Genomic DNA, 20,110 nt, shown 5'->3' with positions numbered 1-20,110 from the left:
TCAAATAATCCACTTTACAGAACGCTCCAATCAAGCATTCATATTGGTGTGAAATTCATCTCTCTGCCTTCCCCACCCCACAACAGCAGAGTGGAAACAAGACTGGTATTTTCTGCCTTACTGCTGCCCCTGCCCTGCAGCAAGCAGCCTGTGGTGCATTCTCAACCCATACAAACAAGCCTCGGGTTGATTTAAGGAAATGTAATTTCACAGTCTCTTTAGCTAAAAATACGTAGGTGCTATTTAAAATAATTACCTCATTTCAATATGCACACCCATAAATTCAGAGCTCATTAAAGCAGTAAATATTTAGGTAGATTGATTCACATACCTTATGCAATTTCATTGCATTTCAGTGTCAATACACTGTGAAATAGATTTTTCTACTTGTTTTGCAGGCATGGGCTAACTTGTTAAGTGTAATTGCAAAATAGTAAATTTCAAGATCTCCAGGCTTTCAGAATTTAAATACTTTAAATTTAAATTATGGACCTGGGTATGAAAGGTTGTCTCTTTCAATGGAAAAGAAAAAGTCAGACACACAAACAAAGAAAAAGCAGAGATTGAAATCTTTCTTTCACATTATGTGAAACAGAAGATTATCACAAAAAAGTAAGCTTAAAATTTGAAATTTTCTCAGTGCCACATGTTAGAGTTGGATTCTGCAACAATCTATTCCTGCTATTTCTGACATTGCTGCTATTCCTGTCTTTTTTTCTAGGAGTCTTCTAACCCTCAACAGTAACTATTCATATCACTTTCTAAAGTACAGAAAAGAAGCTAATTAGGCAGTGAGTGAGAAGCAGAACAACAGAGTTCATTTTTACTTGTAGATTTTCTATTCCAGTTTACTTGTGCAGATAGCTGAACAGTGTGTAGTTAAAAATCAAGGGGAGAAGATTTTAAAAAAGACATGGAAGTTTACGAAATAAAGGAATGAGGGGGGAAAAAATCAGTGGCACTCAGCTGCAAAAAAAATCAAAGGCGTTATTAGCTAGAAAAATACCCAGTTTAACTCCAGTAATGTGGGAAAGATTGTTTTTTCTCATACATAGTCTAGGATCAAAGGAGACATTAAAATCCTATATTGAGTAAATTGTCAGTAATGGCTAAAACTGAGGCTCTCATAAAGAAAAACACAGGCTACATTCTCCTGCACTGCACCAATTTTTCATTTCACTGAGATGGAAGTTATTCAAGTGTGCAGAACCCATTAAGGCTTAGAAGGAAAAGTTGAGGTTTAGGTAATGATTATCATTGTATTCTGGGATTTTACCTCATTTTACACACTTCAGAGTCAACAAATAAAGAGGCTTTTCCAGTGGAAGAGCTGCCCTATTAAAAACTTCACTGGTACAATAGAAGGTCTCAGAGGAACATTTCAAACATACTGAGTACAAATGGTCAAGTCTTTTAACAGGATTTGGGAAATAGCTGTTATCTTAAGGTCCAGTCAAAGGACAGCAAAATTTTAAATTCAGATAAAAATTTCAAAAATGCACTTTTGAAAAATGCATCTCGCTTTATAATTAGAGATCAATGAACATCAAATAAGTGATGAAACACAAAAAAACCCCAAAACAAACAAAAAAAAACCACAAAAACTCAGAAGCTGTAGCTGCCAGAACCTGCAAATATGTAGGACTATGTTCTGCTCTGGGAGATCTCACCAGCCCCTATTGCACCACCAAACCAGTGATCAAGGGGCTACAGGAACCACTTGCATTTGGTTTGAAAAAGATGCTGTTACTTAAAACAGCAGAACTTAATCATGGGGTTAATTTACAATCAGATAGGGGTACCTAATCTGAAACACTCTTAGGGACTTTATGATCCTAAAAGTGTATGTTTTAATTACTATTTCTAGCTGGTTCAGCAATTCTGTGAAAATAACTGAGAAATCAAATGTCTGAACATTAGGACTTGACAACTCCTCTAGTAACAAGATCCCAGTAAATCAGCAGATGTCTGAAGAAAAAGGGAAAATATTATTCTGAGTTATTATGACACAAGTAGTGGATTTTATTTTTTCATTATGCAACATAATCCCATAACTACAAACTCTAAACTAAATTTGATGGGCCTAACTACTTAATGATTGTATTAAATAATGTTATAGTATTTAGAGTTTCATACACACATACAGTAGTATAAAAATGAAATAACCATATCATATATCATAATATACTACTTGTAGTAGTATCATAGTCCAAGCTTCTGCACAATTAATGTTAGCACAACTACCTCTGAAAACATGCCCTTTTGATTCAGTTGTGTGGCTGACAAACAAGCAGTGTGATTGGACTTCACACACCTGCTGTTAAATCACAGTGCTTTTGTGGAGGTCCCACTTGCATTACAGTAATAACAAGAAGCAAGCACAGGGAGACTAACATTTGGAATATAGTCCAACAGCCACAATAACAGCAAATGTAAATTGTAATAAGTATGTAAGTTGGATGGCTACTTTGCAAAGAGCTCCCATCAAGACTTCACCTCTCTACAGCTCCAGACCAAACTTCTAAAATTAGCTCACCATGTTACTAGATTTTCCTACAGGCTCTTGTCTGTTAGAAATTGCCTTCTCTCAGAAGTACAGCTGTATCTTTCAATTGCCACCTATGAAACACAATTTTTAAGAAGCAAATCCAAAGATCATTCTGAAGTATATATTCTGTACAAGCATGATTAATCTTTTATTTCTAGAGGCCTCATAAATTTGCCAGAAAATCAGGGCAAAATTACTGAAACCTGCTTGCTCTACAGACTCTTTAGATATTTTCAGTGTCTACAGTCTTTTCATTATGTATGTGTTATGCTTCTAAATACTATCTTTTCTGGAACTCGGGATAGGGTATATAATTGCAATGTATGGATTCAGTGTGACACTGAATTAAGTGAATACAACTTGGAACTGGACTTGCACAGAGTAACCTCACATTTGTTCATATTTCCTAATATAAATCCATTTTTAAAACATGCAATACATCTGTCAATATTCTGCAAATATACCTGAAAATAGTGATCTACAGTCAAGTAGGATAATAAAACAAATTAGTTGTATACAGCTTAGCTGCTAAAACCAGCTATCAGCTGATAATAATGTAAAACCTACTGGCTTTTAATTAAGTAAATAAAAGCTTTTCATTTTTTCTTATTCATTTATTGCACTGATATTTCAGGCCACAGAATGTTCAATGTAAAATCTTATTGAGCTTCTTCTTTCAAAGGAAGGGAATGTCTTAATTCATAAGAATTAATAAAAACTTTGTTAGGATTAAGTGTTCTCTTCTGTTGAAGTTTTTAGTAGAGAATTATGCAGATAGCATAGAATGAATTTAAGCACTCAATACTTGTCCTCAATAGCTAATTTCATTTTTACTCATTAAAGAACAGAGATAAATATTAAAAAGTTACAGACTTATTTAAACTAAAAAGAATGAACAATAAACCTTGTCATACACTAGAAATATATTGATGGAGAAACAATGAATTTTGCATTTATGCACAAGTTAAACATAATGTAGAGAGGCCCACATGGAGGACAGAAAACTTGCCATTGGACCAAGTAGTAAAATCTATACATCCTTTATTCAAGGATTGATTTGGAGGTCACTGACTACTACCAAAATAACAGTAGTTCCACTGCTGTTCTGCAATGGAGCTAATCAAAACACAGAAATTTGTGAAGTTAATGGATAAAAGCTCAACTAGTAGCTGTTTCTCTTACATGGACAAGACAAATGAGGTTCAACCACCATCAGATAAAGGAGAGACATTTGATCAATCAGTTTGATCAAACTTTAATTATGTTTGCAGCAAGGTAAAATTCAGATGATTTTCAAACTAAGAGATGTGAAGTCTCACTTACTATAGACTTTAGGATCAATTAAACTTTCAAAGATTTTTAGTATATTTCCTAAATAAAAAAACCTACACTGCACCAATTTCTGTCTTACACTTATCTGTCTTCTCAAACTAGAGTTCAGACCTTTTCCCTGACTAGTATCAGACACACAAGGTATTCCAGTGGCTGTGCAAATGAAAGACCTGTTTGAAACAGGAGAGAGAGAGACATAGAGAAACTTTCAATGGATATAATACTAATAAATGAAACCATAAAATGAATCCATAGGAGATAGAACATATTGAATGATGACAGTGATCCTTATGTTCTCACATACTTGGTTGTTTAAGAGCAGATGTTGAAAGCTGAGCTTTCACCTTAAGAAAGTAAGATTAGACCATTGTTAAAAAAAAATATAGTAGTCTGTGTGTCACATAATTATGTGATATGCAAAACGCATAAGAAAAGGATGTTAAAATTTAATTCTTGACACAAGTCGTATGAAATTAAACAAGAAGCTGTACCCAAGAAAATGCTACTGCATTGAAGTTCTATGGTTATTTCTTTCTGCAAGTTGATTTCATTTCTAATTAGTTTCAATTTATGATATACCATTTCAAGTTTGCAATGACTGGTTTTCAGAACCAAAAATTATAGCACAGAAACTAGATCCAATATATTTATTCAACTGGTGTTTCAGTAGTATTAATTTTACTTAAGGCTGTATTATTTGTTCAAGGAAACTTTAGTTAAACTTACCTGTTTTGTTGCCCCTGTGCTAAATATTTAGATTAATTACTGCTTTCTCTTTTTTTTTTTTTTTTTTTACCCCAAAGGCAGGAAACTGCTGTTTACAGATTCCATACAGAAGAAATTTAGGTTATTCACTTGAAAATAAGTGGCAACAAAAAAGTCTAACACGTCTCTGAAAATGTTGATGGAAAATACAGGTGACATTTAGAAATTGATTATATGCCTTTTGACTTATAAAAAGATCTTTGACAAAATGCTTTGAATTAAAACAGCAAATTTAATCCCCACAGATACAAAGATCAATGTAGAAACATTGCACTTATTAAAAAAATATCACTATACTTACTTCTTCAGGTTACTTTCCTAGTTACACACACAACTGGGTCTTACTCGAAACCATATTGTCATATCATTTTTCTTGGTGCCCTTCCACCATCCCATCAATTAACTACTTTACAGCTTGTGAACTCTCAGTTTCAACTTCCAAAAATTTATTTTGTTGCACTGTTACAAGAAACTTGGCTTCTTTTCCCCCATCTGCTCCACCTTTACTCAAGTATTAGACCAAATAAAAATGCTAAATAATATGAGTACAAAATCTTCTACAAAGGCCTTAGTTACCAGGCCAGCTAGAGGGTTTATAAATATGTGCCTCAACCATATGCAAGTATGGATCATAAACAATATAACTTTTTTTTTTTAATTAAAGCATTGTACAAGGTTTTGTTTCATTACCAGAAGGGTAATTATCTGAGAATGGAAATTCCTGGTTTGGCTGCATTCTCTGTCTGCTGTAAAGGTAACTCCCTTGTAAGGATATGGTCAAACAGGTGCAAGAAAGACATGAAAATTTTATCTATATATATATATCACTAGGGAAGTTGGATGGCATGATTCATATTTGCTTTCTTTCTTTTAACATTTTTAAAGATGTTTAAAAATTTTCTGAAAATATTATGGAAAAGCAGAGAGAAGTGTTCTCTGGCTAAACAAGTGACTGGCCCAGAAAAGTCTAGCATTGAGTGCAGAAATGCAGGCATGCACCATCTTATCCAAGGTAAATTCACTGTTTTGACAAGTCTCTGAGGCTGATCTTGAAGGACAGGATAAAATAATCATTAAATACAAAAGAACCCACTGCCTAGCCATCAACACCTGGTAATGTTACCTGCCATGTCAGATGTTAAGGGTCATGTTCAGACCACATAAAGTACAACTAAAAAAATAAATAGAGAAAATTAAATTAATGGACATAGAGTCTAATAAAAAGAGAGAGAAACAAAAGGTGTGGGATGTGTGATAAAGTTTAAAATATTTGAAGAACACTGTTCAGCGAGTTTGGTGCTATGAAACAATGGCAAGGAACACCCAAATCCAGAAATAATATGTACTTCTGAATTTTACAAAAACAATGAATTATCATAAATCCACCCTTACTCTTAATATTACTGCTTGTCCTTACTAGACATAGTCACCCCAGATACTTTGCTGTCCTGTATCAAATCACACAAATACTGCTGCTGTTTTTCATAAAATCATAGAATCTAGGTTAGAATAGACATTGAAGGCCATCGAGTCTGACCATTATCAATATTTTATATTAATTGTTTCCCAAAGAACCAAAATAATCACCATAATCCAGAAAACCAGTAACAGCAAAGGAAAGAGAAATTCTGTGGATTGGGTTTACCCAAGTTATAAATGGCAGAATGGAAGAACTGGCTCACACTTTGACTCATGCTCATGCTTTATCAAATCTGACTAAAACATAGCCAATGTTTAAACTTTGGAGCGGGACACACGCCAATGCAGTTTTCTAGCACATCTGTTGCGTATTTCCCATCTTAATTTTAAAAACAACTACACAGAAACCTTCTAAATGTGACTGTAATATAACCAACACAGAATGAAGGCAAAGACAGTAATTGTAGAAAATGAAATGGTTTTTAAACTTTTTAAGTTACAAAGTATACAGGTGACTTTTAAAAGAAAAGGATACTTCACCCATTATCTTCTGAATTAATCTGAATCTCAGCACTATCCAAAGGCCTCAGCTATCCAAAAGGACTTTATTATTGCATGAATCTATAATTCAGGAAGAAAAGTGAATAATTTGTAGCAGCAAGACATCAGTTGTCTTGCTTGTCACCTAAAAGAGTTAATTTTACAGTAAGCCACAGCTGCTTTGCTCTGACTATATTTAGCATGGGTTTGAGACAGTTTAAATGATTTACTGCTTTTGTACCTGTTTGTTCCTTTTCAACAAGTGCGAGATTATGGGGTTTAAAAAGAGATAATAATCCAGAAAAGCCGAAACAAGTTCTCTTTCAAAGACTTTAATAGGGAGCATGACATTTCTTTTGAACAAAAGCAGCTTCTCCATTTCTTTCTCCTGGAAGTAACTCACTTCCCTGTTTAGCTTGATTTGTTATTGATTTTGACTAACATCTTAACCCTCCAAACAATTTTTTGCTTATTTCCACAGTCTGTTATCAACAGAAGTTTCAAAATTATGAAAATAACACACTTTCTATGCAGGTGAAAAGAAGAGAAAGACTTTAAAATATTTTTACTCTGCCATTTAAAAGAGAAATGCATCACTATATGTGAATAATACTAATCTCAGACCTATGCCAGATACTGGCTCTACCTTAGAAATAACAGCACGGACCTTATCCTAGGCCTGCTGCTCAGGATACAGCTCTCCCTGACACAAATTTCCGTGGTTTTACTATGGCTGGTATCTGAGCTAGTAAAATTAAAATTTGTTTGGGAATGTCTCTGCAGTGATCTACAGCTGAAGCTCAGCCATATTATTTTTAACTGCAAGCTAAGATCTTTCTACACAAAGTGGAAATTTGTATTTACAGATATGACCGATATTGCACTCCATATACTCTGAAATACACATAACAACCTCCACCCTCTCCACACCCCCCCAAAAAAACCAAACAAAACACCCCCACAGGGAAATAGCAATGAAATAAACATTGGAATGAAAACTAAACAGTGAGACAACAAAGCTGTTCTCATAACTGTCTCTCAGAAGAAAATTGAGGAATAGATGATTATTTGAATAAAACTTTCCAAATCAAATTTATCCAGCTCATCTCCAAGCATCATCTCAGTCTGAAGACCTAAGAAAAAATTACAGGCCAGCCAATCAAAATGTAACAGTCATGAATTTGTTCCTCAGACTGTGGCATAAATCTTCTAGAACTGTCATCACCTGCAGCATTGCCTTTGACTTGGAACCTATGAAACAACAGTGTGTTTTGAGGGAAATCCTCTTTATATGTCAAACCTTGGTACATTTCCGTAATACCAAGCCTATGAGTCACAGTGATGTTTCTGATACCTAATTACCCCCTTTTTCTGCATCCCCATTCTCCATGTCTCCCATTCCTGTAGTGCACTGCTGCACTGTCCTTTAGGAATGATGGCTTGCTTCCCTCTTCTGCTCCTTTCATCAACTTACAGTTGAAATACAATACAAATTTAATATTCATAGTTTATGTTTTACATGCAAATCTTCTGTATCAGTACTGTAGCTGGCTAGGTAACAAATATAGCAATAGAGCAACTAAGGACCAAGACACCTGCAAGAATACCCTGAAAAAATATTTAGTTACTCACCTTCAACCAATCAATCAACCAACCAAAAAAAAAATGGAACATTTGATCCTCAAAACTTGTTTTCAGTAAAAAAAAAAAAATTACATTGGGGTGGATTTCTGTGTTATCACTGCACCTAGCCTCTGAACTTTTATCAAAATGCGAAACACTGTAAATGAAAATAAGCATTGTACACAGATTCTCATCCGAACATTACCATAAAAAACTGTTTAAGAAATTTAGCTCTCCAGAGTTGCAGCAGCATTTCTGCAAGTTTTTGGGAGGCTTTTGAGGGGCTTGAAAATCCATTACAAATTGAAATTAGCTCTAGCATCACTCTCCTCTTTTCAGACTGTTTGTGTTTTATCTTTTGCTCTTTTCAAAAGAAGCTTCTGGCTTTTACTGTTACAGTAAAATTGTAAAGGTGTTTTCAAAAATATTATTTCAATGGTCTTGAGAGGAGCAGTTTAGCCAAAGTATGAACCTCTCCACTCATCTATTTATATCTTCTAAAGCCAGGAGCCTACATTGCTGACTGTAAGCCAGTCTTTTGCCTCTGAAAATTCCTAGGTATGTTTACAGCCAGATTAAAAACATCTGCTGGCCAAGGCAGATTTATCCACAGTCCAGCCAAAGCCCTTAATCAGATTCAATTTCCTCTTGTCCTGGTCCCTTTTACTCTCTTGAAGCTTCAACAATTCATCTCCTCCAAACCAGAAAATAACATCTCATTCTCAGATTCAAAACCTTTAGATCCATCTCTGAAGCAAATATAAAATCTCTCTGCACCTTCACAGGTCTCAGGTCAACAGATACTTTGTGTTTATTCCCTGTGTAGCTTCAATCTACATCAGATGGAAAATGGCTTTCTATTCTCCTTCTTTGTCTTATGTCAGTGATTAGACAATAACGTCCCAGTCTTTTTGTATCTATTTCCCGTGGTTGGAATCTTCCACATCAAGTTATCTTTGCTACCTGACATTCTAAATCCTACCTAAAAATCCATTTCTTCTACAACTGCTTCAGTTCCACAGTCACAAATGTAAGCTGACCATGTTCAAGTTTATTATTTTCTATTTAAACTTTCTCATTGCATTCTACTCTTCCACATGTGTCATCATCTAATTTTATTTCCCCCACTAAAAGTAGATTTCCCCAGTGTCAGAGCAAAAGATATAGTTCATATATGATTTCACTGGTAATGATACCAAACTGCATAAACAGAAAACTACACTATATTTTAACAATAGGTAGAGGAAATCAATTTTTCTCCATAGCAAAGCAAAAAAATATACAGTTTAATTTGAATTATTGCAACAATTGACATTCTTTTTCACAATTTTAGCATCCAAATATAGTTGAGTATGTAAGAAACTTCCTTTTTTGAAGTTTTGTTTCAGATGGACTTTTTGTCAAAGAACTCAGACAAATTTTCTTTAGACAGTGTGTGACTCCCACAGCTCAAAGCTTTTATGTACTTCAAAAATAGCTTGGAAACATAACTAGAGTGAAGTTAAAAGGCTTAGCAAGCAAAAAAAGCAGACTAAAAAAGAAAAATAGTCAGACTTATTTAAGGGTATTTTTAGCTATGCTGATAATTTCAGTTGTGTGACTCATACCCCAGGAAACCTTTGAGATGATAATAGTCAAAGACAGGTACTTTCTGATTCAGAAACCCGGCACAACACATCTATTCACTAAAAACCATGAACTGGATGCACACACGTCTGAAGTCTACAGTATCAAATTCATATAAACTCTATATCCTAAAAAGAGGGAGGCAAGCCCAACCCCTTCCCCTACTGCTCTTTTACCTGTCCCCAGGCTACCCCAAGGCTCCACAGGAGCTGACAATTTATCAGCAGCCCTGCTCACAGACCCAGCACTCACCACCGGACGGTGCACATCCCAAAATGCTCGCTCTTGACTGTCAAGAATCTTCCTCTCTATCTTGTCTCTCTTCTTGTCAACCCTGCCAATGTCATAGGATATTTAAAAGAAATAGTGTTGAGGACAGTAATTTTAAACAATGTGTCCAACCACTTTCTTCCCCCCCATCCTTTGAAAAAGCATGCAAAACGAAAACTGCTGGTCTCCAAAGGAACTTACTTTGCTTGTGCTTCAGCTTGCATAAAAATAAATTCCCATTTCCGAGCGAAAGCTCGCTGTAGCCTGGCCAAACTTTCCTGAAAATACATCACAATTTTAGTGGGTTAGGTTGCAATTTATTTACTCACTCTTTAATAGCTTCTGGCTTTATCTTCTCCTCCCCTCCTCACCTCCCCCTGACCAAGATGTAATACAAGTCATCATATTTGTGTCAGTGTAAATGGACCTTACTTATCTGATATAAAGTTTTTTTTCCAGACACCAAATGAGATTGAATACTTCTGAATGCGTTGACTATTTTAGTTTTGAAACTCTGATAAAAAGGGTAGATGCATCTCTCAGCAGAACATTTCTGAAACATTTTTATATACTTCATACCATCCTAGCAATTTTGAAATAGTACAAAGAATCAATCTTGTTTTGAAAGTATGTAATAATAAGAGATAACAGCAGTTGTCTCCATAGTGGATGATCCACCTGACAATTCCTCATCAGTCATCTATGCAAATGGTTTCCACTGAACAGTGTTGGCTGCCATATTTGGTAGTACAGCCAAACCTCCACAGCTATCCTCATTTTTAAAAGTGCAGACTATAGTTCTTCAGTACTGCAGAGGAAATGTATCTATCCTACAGCCTATTAATAATAACAGGAAGACAATTTATAAAGTCATGGCAAAATTCCTTCTTCTATTGATGATGGAACATTTTCACCATTTCCAACAAAGCTTTTTAAATCTCTTCCCAGCTTAAACAGCAGCAGTATGCAGTCTTCTTAACAAAAAAATGTGATGTTTTTACTATATTTCTATGCAGTGCAAATGTATCTCTGTGCCATACTCACTGAAAATGAAGGCTACAGTAAGAAAAGAGCAGACTTTCTAGAGATCTTGTCAATACCAGAAAAGGCTCTCATGGATTGCACACTGAAGGGGAGTTTCCTGTGGCATGTGAGTATAAAACTATACACATCCCACAGTGCTGTACGCTGAAAAACAAGCTTGTGCCAGGAGAAGCAATACAGTATGTCAGCATGGTGCTGTGGCTGGAATATCTGGTGTGTTGAGGCCTGGCTGACTATCCTGCTATCAGGTCACAGCAGCACAGCTGGACAGCTTTCAGCACAGAGACAGGGCTGTTCGTGAATTTTATGTTGACATGCTTATGAAAAATTCAGGAACTTTTTGGGGGTAGAGTTGGAATTCAAGACATCTCTCTCTTTATCGAATGCCATCCTCATCAGTTAATCCAACTCCCTCCTTTTCAGGCTTTTCCTGGCCCCAATTATCTTACCTTGCCCGAGGCACAGCACAACTGTCAGGGAGTAGGAGTGCTCTGACCCTCTTTGCCCCTCATTCAGCTGATGGGAAAAGGCTCAAGTGTCTGTATCACTTATAAAGAATGAGATTTACATTTCTACATCTATCAAGGGCTTTAGGAAATGCAGTCAGGGATTCTTTGTTCAAATCTTAAATTGTGTCGAGAACAACTGCTTCCAAAGATTCATGCTGTAGCTGGGGTTTGTGAAGTTGTGATCCTGGTACGGGGATCTGAACAGAGTAAGATTAGACATGGACTGTAATCTCAACATTTATCCATTTAGCCTTCACTATCATCTCTCAAACACCATTTAAGACAACTGAGCAGTGTTAGACCCACAAGATGAAAGAACTGAATAACTAATAGATATTCACACATAATACCCATAGTTCTCATGCTTAATGTTATTTCACAGGCTCTTTAGGCCCAGCAGAGAAATTTACTTTTTGCCAGGTACTTACAGCTTCATAGTCTGCTAGTTCTAGCCTTGCTTTGTTTTGCATTGTCCGCTTGCAGAGGTAAACAGCTGGAACAGAATAAAATAACACAGAATTTGCTATTATCTCACTAACACAGCAGATCAGAAAAAAAAAAAAGGTACCTGTTTGGTTTAAAGCTAACTCTTTTTTTCGTTTGACTTCTCCCTTTGATCTAGAAAGCTTTAAATATGGGATCAATGCTAGCAGTATTGTAACTGAAATGGTGGATCAAATACAGAGGTTCATTAAATAATAATAAAATCTGCTTTATGCAACAGACATCACGTGCAAAATTCATGAGGTACTTGAAGTCAGGGTTTTTTAATGGCCATGGAGCTAGCGCATTAAAGAAAAATGGCAAAGACATTTTTCAAACTGTGTGTATAAATCACAATGCGTAAGAATTTTAGCAGGAGCCGCTGCTGTATTAGTCAAACAGGATTTTAAGAACGTGAATACATGTTTGGTTTTTTTACTCTATATTTAGAAAACTTTCAACCTAGTATTTTAGCTAAAAAATAATTCCAGATAAAATTCATGTCTCATACTGATCAGTCTGCCATAATCAATACTTAAACAAGAAAATAATGTGAGACCAAAAAATGAAAAAAAAAAGTGTCATTTTTACATATGAGAAAAAAATATTCTTTTATTTATTTTCTAAATCCAAAAAACCTTCAGAAGACCTGTCCTTCCTCCACTTCATCCAAACAAAGCAGAATATTTGGTAATAAAATGCTGAAGTACATTTTCAATAGACTTTATTTAGAAGCAAATAGTGTCCAAACAACTCTGAATGTTTTACACCATCCCCCACCAGTAAGACAAGTGCAGCACAATTCTTGATTTTCCAATATTTACCCACTTCAGAGCACTGCTCATGTGAGATGGATGAATCTTTGATCATTGTAGGCAATAAAACCCTAACTTATACGTTGTCTCTACGGTCGGCAAAAAGAGCCCACAGTTACTGGTTGTGCTTAGGAATGTTCCTGCTCCTTGACTGCCAGCTGGTCTACTACAGGAGCAAAGCCTTTCTGGGAAATAACTTCACATAAGACCTTAATTCTTCCTAACTAAGAAGAAGGAGGTGCTCATTTTAGATACAGTTTTGAGTATTAAGGTAGTCAACCTAAATTTCAGATTCCATGGAAATATTGATTCCTGACAAGACACCTGAAAATGCATGCAGACCCACTCCAGAGAATGTTCTTTCAGTTGAACTGATCACAAGCATTTCTATCTGCAATTAAAGGTGTTACTTGATGCAAAATTAAGCCGTAATTTAATGCAATTTTTGTCTTTTCTTCCCCTCTTCTTTTTGTGTGTGTGTTATTTGGTCTATTTTCTTTCATAATATTTCACTTTCCACTCTCATAAGAAACCGTGGCCTCTTACTCTGTTCCCTGCCCCCCATATACCCTCTGGTTCCAAAGCAGCTTCTGTGTCTACACAATCTACAAAGACTGATATATATCCACACCACACTCAACACAGAGATATTTTCCATAGCTTTCATGCACTGTAATATTCTTATACACTTACACTAATGTATTGGCATGCATCCTGAAATGTCACAAAAAGGTGGGGGGGATGAATTTTGGACCTTTTGCACCTAGGTTGCATTCACAGTCAGTACACCAGTGAGAGATTCTTGAGGAGAGAAATGGTCTTTGTCATTTAGCTTCTTTTAAAGTAAAGCATTTTCCTCTTTTCCTTCAAAACTGTTTATTTCATTGAACGAAGAAAAAAATCCTAAACCCCTAGTAAATATTAGCAATAAGCACACACTTTATATAAGGTGTGTAGACAGTTCTGAGAATTCCAGGGGTCAAAATTTGTCTACCAATTTAATCCCACCTGACCAGAAACAATAAAAAAAGCTCCCTGTTCCTGCACTGGATCAATACTTCTAAACCATAATCTTATAGTCCCAGTACAGGCACATTCTGTTAGTTTAGCTTTTCCTTGAGTCCTATTGTGGGCAAATTTTGGTATTATATTTCCTGCTGCCTCCTACCAAAATTCTTGTTTCAGACATAGCTGACTGTCAGGAGAGGCTTCATCAAAAAAGTATCTTGAGATAACAGAGATTTCAACATTGGAGGAAACAACCACAGGTCACCAGGAGACAAATTAGCTTGACACATTATTAATTTAATACTGTGTCTACAGTGTGTAACTCCACTGCAATTATTTTCCCTGCTTTTAATGACCCTCTTTGCTCCCAATCCATAGTAAAGAGTCCATATAAAGATGTTTGGTTTTATGAGCATAACTTAGCCAAGACTCAAAGAATCATATTAATTCCTCAGACCCTTTCTTTTAAACAGAAATATCCAGATCCCTTCCCCTTCAGAGGAGCCTAATAGTTATAACACGTGTGGCTTGGATTCCTTATGTCAGAAATGTTTCTGTGTGCCACTGTGAATAAGGTAGAATATGCCCAAGGAAGAACTACTACTGTGGGAAGCACAGCATATCCACTAGTGTAGAAAAAAACAGTGCTGAAGGACATTCCTATTCTTACTCAATTTACTGCTATTGCTGTGTGCTAACAATTGCATCCTTATAAAAGTGCATGTTTGAGCCTCTATATAAGAGCTAACTGTACTGCTGTGAAAAGCTGGCAGCAGCTCAGGAATTTGTGTTTACCAGTTTACACTCTCTCTATCGTATTATTTGGCTTATCTGTAAAAAAATTCAGTAGCACGCTGGAAAGCAAGAATGTGAAAATCACCCTCAATTTCAGCCTGTTTATTTGAAGATATAGAGTAATGAGGTGATTTTTTTCTTCTGACTTTTTGGACAATGAGATTTGAAATATGGATACTCCCACCTTTCACAGGCACCACTCCTCTTCTGCACCATATCACACATGAAGTAACTGTACTTGTCCAGTAGCCGGACTTCGAGGATGCCAATCAATTTCCCTCTCAAAGCAGAATCAGAATCTCCCAGAATTACCATGTCTGCTTTTCCAATCCCATCTGTTGACTGTGTTTTTACAGCTTCACAAGAAGTACAGCCTGCAGGAAGGATCTCCAACTAAAGCTCTCTATTTCTGTACATACTTCTATATCTATCTCACAAAGCTCCTGGTCAGGACCTTCAGTACACCAAGGAGCTGTAATTCCATTGAGGAGCCCATCTAGGGGCTCCACTGAGGCCCGTGCCCAGGAATTGTGCTCAAGCCTAGCTACTCCCCCTGGCACAGGCTTGAGCTGTGTTGTAGATACATCTCTAAGCAGCCCTGTAGCCGACCCATGTTACTAGCTTGCTCCTGCCTGTACTGTTGCCAACCTCAGTTCTTGCCTACCTTCCCTTGCTTGCCACTCCCTGACAAAGGTGTTGAAAAATGTTCACCATGGGGATGAATGATATACAAGAACCAGGGTCTGATTAATAACCTCAATTTGCTAAATATGGTCTGCCTCTTACACTCTTATTTTTACAGCCAGTGTATTCTGATGGATTTTGCAATCAACATAATTGCCTCTACTAAAGTGAATTATGTATTAAATGCTATAGCTTGTGCTTTAGAAGTGACTGATTACCATGAGAGAACAGATTCACCAATAATTTTAAAGGCCATATTAATTTGCAACATTTCATAATGAAAGATGGTCAGTGATGTTTATAAATGGGTATTTGAACAACAAACCAGTATTGAAACACATTTCAGTAGCTGTGCTGTAAATACCCTACTAGCTCTTGAAAATTCTGTTCAGGCATTCACAAAATATGGACAATGTGAGAGTTTCAAGTGAGACTACAAAGCTAGACTTGCATAGAGAGGATGCATGTATCTTCCCTCTTGCAAATTTTTAAGCTGTTATACCCAAAGACCCCCAACATTTTCATGGTTAGCTGCATGTGTTTCCTATTCTTGACTGTTCACTTGCACTTGAAAGGTCCTAAGAAACCTCTATAGGTTTTTTCTTTAGGTAAGATCATAGAGATTATGACAGGTTTCATTCTAGACTAAAGAAACTGGACTGAGTACACATTTTATTATACACATTTATAAAAAAAAAACCAACAACAACAAAAAAAAAAATCCTTGAAAAACCAAACCCAGAACTTTCACCCAAAACCCCCACACTGGGGAGTTTCATCTTGTTACTAAACAGGGACTAAGTCTCCCCCTTTGCCACAGTGGAGCAAAGGCCACAGCTAAATTCAGTGGAAGTTCAACAGGGCCTCTGAAGACCACAGACTATGGCACCTACACACTCACCAGCATGCACACAAACTCCTTCCATAATTGTGCTGGTGCCAGTGGTGTCACAGCTCCATTCACCCCAGATGGTGAGCGTGCTTTCAGTAAACGCTTGTTATCTCCACTGAGGCCAGGTTAAATTTTTGTACTCCCTGAGTCAAAATCCTGTTTTCAGAGTCAGTGTGTACAGGCCTAGTCTGTATCTAAAGAGCAAAGAAAACAGCAAGTGCTGCAAGGTCTAAGGGTTTCAAATGCCCTACAGGCAGACAGTTCTCCCCCTATACACAAGTGCCCGCTTCAGACGGAGAATTACCACACAAAACATGACTGCAGGATATAAAACATGAAATTAAATCTTTTATTTAAACACTGGGAATTCTAGGCCTATTTCATGCCATCTTTAGGTCACCTCTGCTCTTAGTCCATAGAGAAAATAAATGCCCTTAGCAACAGCTATTGAGTTTCACTTAGTCTTAAAAATGGGTCACCGCAGAGCCCTGTGGATCTATAAAAGAACCACACTCTTAAGTAAATGCTAATATCATTAACTTAGAAGGATGACCATGATCAGGTTTATGTACATTAAACTGCTAAATCGCCAAAACCTTAACTTATGAAACACTTCTCTACTCTTTACTCTTTGATCCTATTTTCCCTGCAACACTTCAGGAAAGCAATTTGATCATAGATTTACACAAGCAAACAATTGTATTACATAAACAAAGGGCAAGAAAGAAACCAAATTTCAAACTACCAAAGAGATCAATCAAGAATTAGAAAAAAGGCAAATTCATCTTCAACATACAGAAGTCCCTAGATAATGATGGCCTTGGAAAATCCTGCAAGGTGTAAAAAATTATGTCCGGTGAATCATTTAATGTTTCTTGATATTATCATAATGCTTTCCATTTGCCATTAAGGTTACATTTTCAGAGTCAGAAAGCCTACAGCTCCAGGGACAATGAGGCAAGAAAGGGCATGCAAAGTGGAGCATGTCAGAGTGCTCATTGCTCATTGCTGCCTCCACACCCTTCTAACCTGGACCACCCACAGTGATGGGGACCCCAGCCTCAGCACCAAGATTCCATTAGGGGCAGTGTTCAAACAGTCCCAGAGCCCACAGCTCCAGAGGCACCGGTGCTGGGGAAGACATGTCACTGCGATCACAGCAGCACACCAATGATGCTTCCTCAACACCTTTCTAATCTGGGTCCCTCGTGGTGTTGGGATGAGGGGAAGTCATATGAGGAGGGTCTTTGCAGCCTAGGAAAGAGAATACTTAGGGGAGATGTCATTGCAGCCTACAGCTTAATTGTCAGGGAAGAGGAGGGGCAGCCACTGATCTCTTCTCTGTAGGGACCAGTGACAAGGCCTGAAGTTGTGTTCGGGGAGGTTTAGGGTGGATATCAGGAAAAGGTTCTTCACCCAGAGGGTTGTTAGGTACTTGAACAGGCTCGCCAGGTAAGAGGTCACAGTACCAATCCTGACGGAGTTCAAGCAGCATTTGAACAATACTCTCAGGCACATGGTGTGATTCTTGGAGTGTCCTGTGCAGGGTCAGGAGCTGGACTTCAACGTTCCCTGTGATTCCCTTCTGACTCACGTATTATATGAAACCTTTTTAGTTTACTCAACATAGAAACTTGAAAGGAATTCAGAAAATTCCAAGTTATGTTTATGAATATTGGAATTCTGAGAAGAAATTTTATTTTTATTTATAGGGGACGTAGATGAAGGATATCAGTTTTAAAACAGTACTGCAGAAACATGTACTTGGATCAGTTACCCTTTCTCATGTGTGCATACACATGAATTGGCCAAAAACATTTTCTAGGCTCCTCATATTATGGGAATAAGTCACACTTTCATTGAAAGAATAATTCAGGTAAGCACAAAACTCTGAAGTGGTGAGATGACTGGAAAGCATTATCAGGAAATGCCTCCTGGTTACAGAGCCCTCATTGCAGTGATTTGTCAATGTCAGAATTAGCAAGGATCAGAACAGAATTCAGGCCATGCTTGTTGAAGTGAGACTTTCATTTCATCATTTATATGACAGAGATCTCTTCTAATGCGTGGATAATGTATCTCTGCAGAGAAATATAATGGTATATGAATTCAGAGTGGGAAAAAATACTGTAGGTCACCTCTTCCACCTATCTGCTAAAGCTCATTTGATTTGGTTCTACCCAGATCAAATTTTATACATAGCAAGCACTGACACCAGTCATATTTTTCTAGACATGTTTTTATTCTTGGTATACTGTATTCCTCACTTAGTCCTGTCACCAAAATCTTAGTCAATATATTCTGTAAAAGTAGCTGCCTAAAGGCAAGTCATTCACTTAAAGAGTCACAACCCATTCTTAGAAACACTGAGTTCAGTTAGGAAATCTCTGTTTCTTACTACACCTAGAAATCCAGAAAATTTTGAGAGACGGGTCCTTAACAGAGGGATCTGTATTAAGGACTTAAAAGAATTGCTTGCAGGAGTCATTGCTGACATGCTCTGACATTAGCTGTTGAAAAAATGAGAATTGAGAATCAAGATTTGAGATTATAGAATAGCAGAGCTCTCCAGAAACTATTCACACATTCTTTGTAAATTCTCATGGTATGAATTTTAACAATTAAATATGTATATATATATATATATATACACATATACATATATATATATATATATATATGTGACATTTCGTATCAAAAGTGCTTCTCTGCCACCAGTTTTGCCACAAGTTATTGACTCATAGTTATGGGTTGATTTTGAGAGATGCTGAGAACATGCAGTGCTCCAGCAGAGTTCAGGTAAGCAATAGGGATCAGTATATCTCAACTACAAATTTCTTACTAATAATCTGTTGCCAAGGAAATCCTTCCTGTGCATTTGGGCAAAGAAAATATATAATGCATTCTCCACACAGTTCTCCTTCCAAACAGTCACTCTATGATAAAGGGTACAGAAAGAGAAATGAGAGAGAAAATTCCTGGACTACTCAAATTTTCATAGAGGATGTAAAATAAGTAGACAAGAGACTCTAAAGAGAAAATTATATGGAAATTTTCAACATGTGGAAAACATGATACATGACTGCAGTTTTTTTGTGCACTATGCACTATTTAGAATTACTGATGGTTTGGGAGAGAAGAGAGAAATGACCCAGGGGAAATAACTTGTGTTCAGAACAGAGCAGCAGTGACAGAACATGGAGAGAGGCCTCTGTCAGTTCACTTTTAAGTGATAAGAAGGTATCATTCGGAAGGAAGTGTTGTTCAGACTGACTTGTTAGCTGACTATGAAGTAAATTTAATAAGGAAATACTTGTACTTTCTTAAAAATGCTGGAGAACAATGAAATAGCTTTGACACAGCAAAAGTAAATGGCTACCTCATTTTACAGTACCACAGAATAGATAATAAAGTGATGACTATCTAAAGAACTGCAGCATTTACCCAGACAAGTACTGTACATTTTTAAAGGGAGTAATTAATTAAGACTTACCCCAACTCCCATGATTACTCTAATTTCCTAGGAGAGTGCCTTTGTAATACATGACTCTACCTGGAAGGCTACTGTAAATATGCTACATTTTCAAACTTGTCCTTCTTCACAGCAACAGAACTCAAGAATTTGCTTTGAATATAGAGAAAAAGAGTCTCATTCAGCATCATTTAAAGATCACATGGTCAAGAGCTCTTCAACTCATGTTGCATTATCAGTTATTTACTGTGTTCTCTGTAACTCACCAACAGTCTGCAGTCTTCC

The 20,110-nt window shown here is 36.7% G+C and overlaps 1 protein-coding gene across 8 annotated transcripts in view; it reads right to left on the bottom strand.

Annotated features, from left to right (window-relative positions):
* RGS7 (regulator of G protein signaling 7) overlaps positions 1-20,110 on the bottom strand; it is a 227,264-nt gene that overhangs the window by 46,613 nt on the left and 160,541 nt on the right. For all 8 annotated transcript variants that reach the window (XM_062488950.1, XM_062488943.1, XM_062488944.1 and 5 more), the window contains 3 exons: positions 12,105-12,169; positions 10,325-10,401; positions 10,106-10,187 (listed from right to left, as the gene is read on the bottom strand). In XM_062488950.1, coding sequence (XP_062344934.1) covers positions 10,106-10,187; positions 10,325-10,401; positions 12,105-12,169 — 224 coding nt within the window. The remainder of the gene's footprint in view (positions 1-10,105; positions 10,188-10,324; positions 10,402-12,104; positions 12,170-20,110) is intronic.

The sequence above is a fragment of the Cinclus cinclus genome, chromosome 3, assembly GCF_963662255.1.
Source record: "Cinclus cinclus chromosome 3, bCinCin1.1, whole genome shotgun sequence".
Classification (NCBI taxonomy): Eukaryota; Metazoa; Chordata; class Aves; order Passeriformes; family Cinclidae; genus Cinclus; species Cinclus cinclus.
Note: the sequence above shows the minus strand (reverse complement) of the source record. Positions and strands in the feature narration are given on the sequence as shown.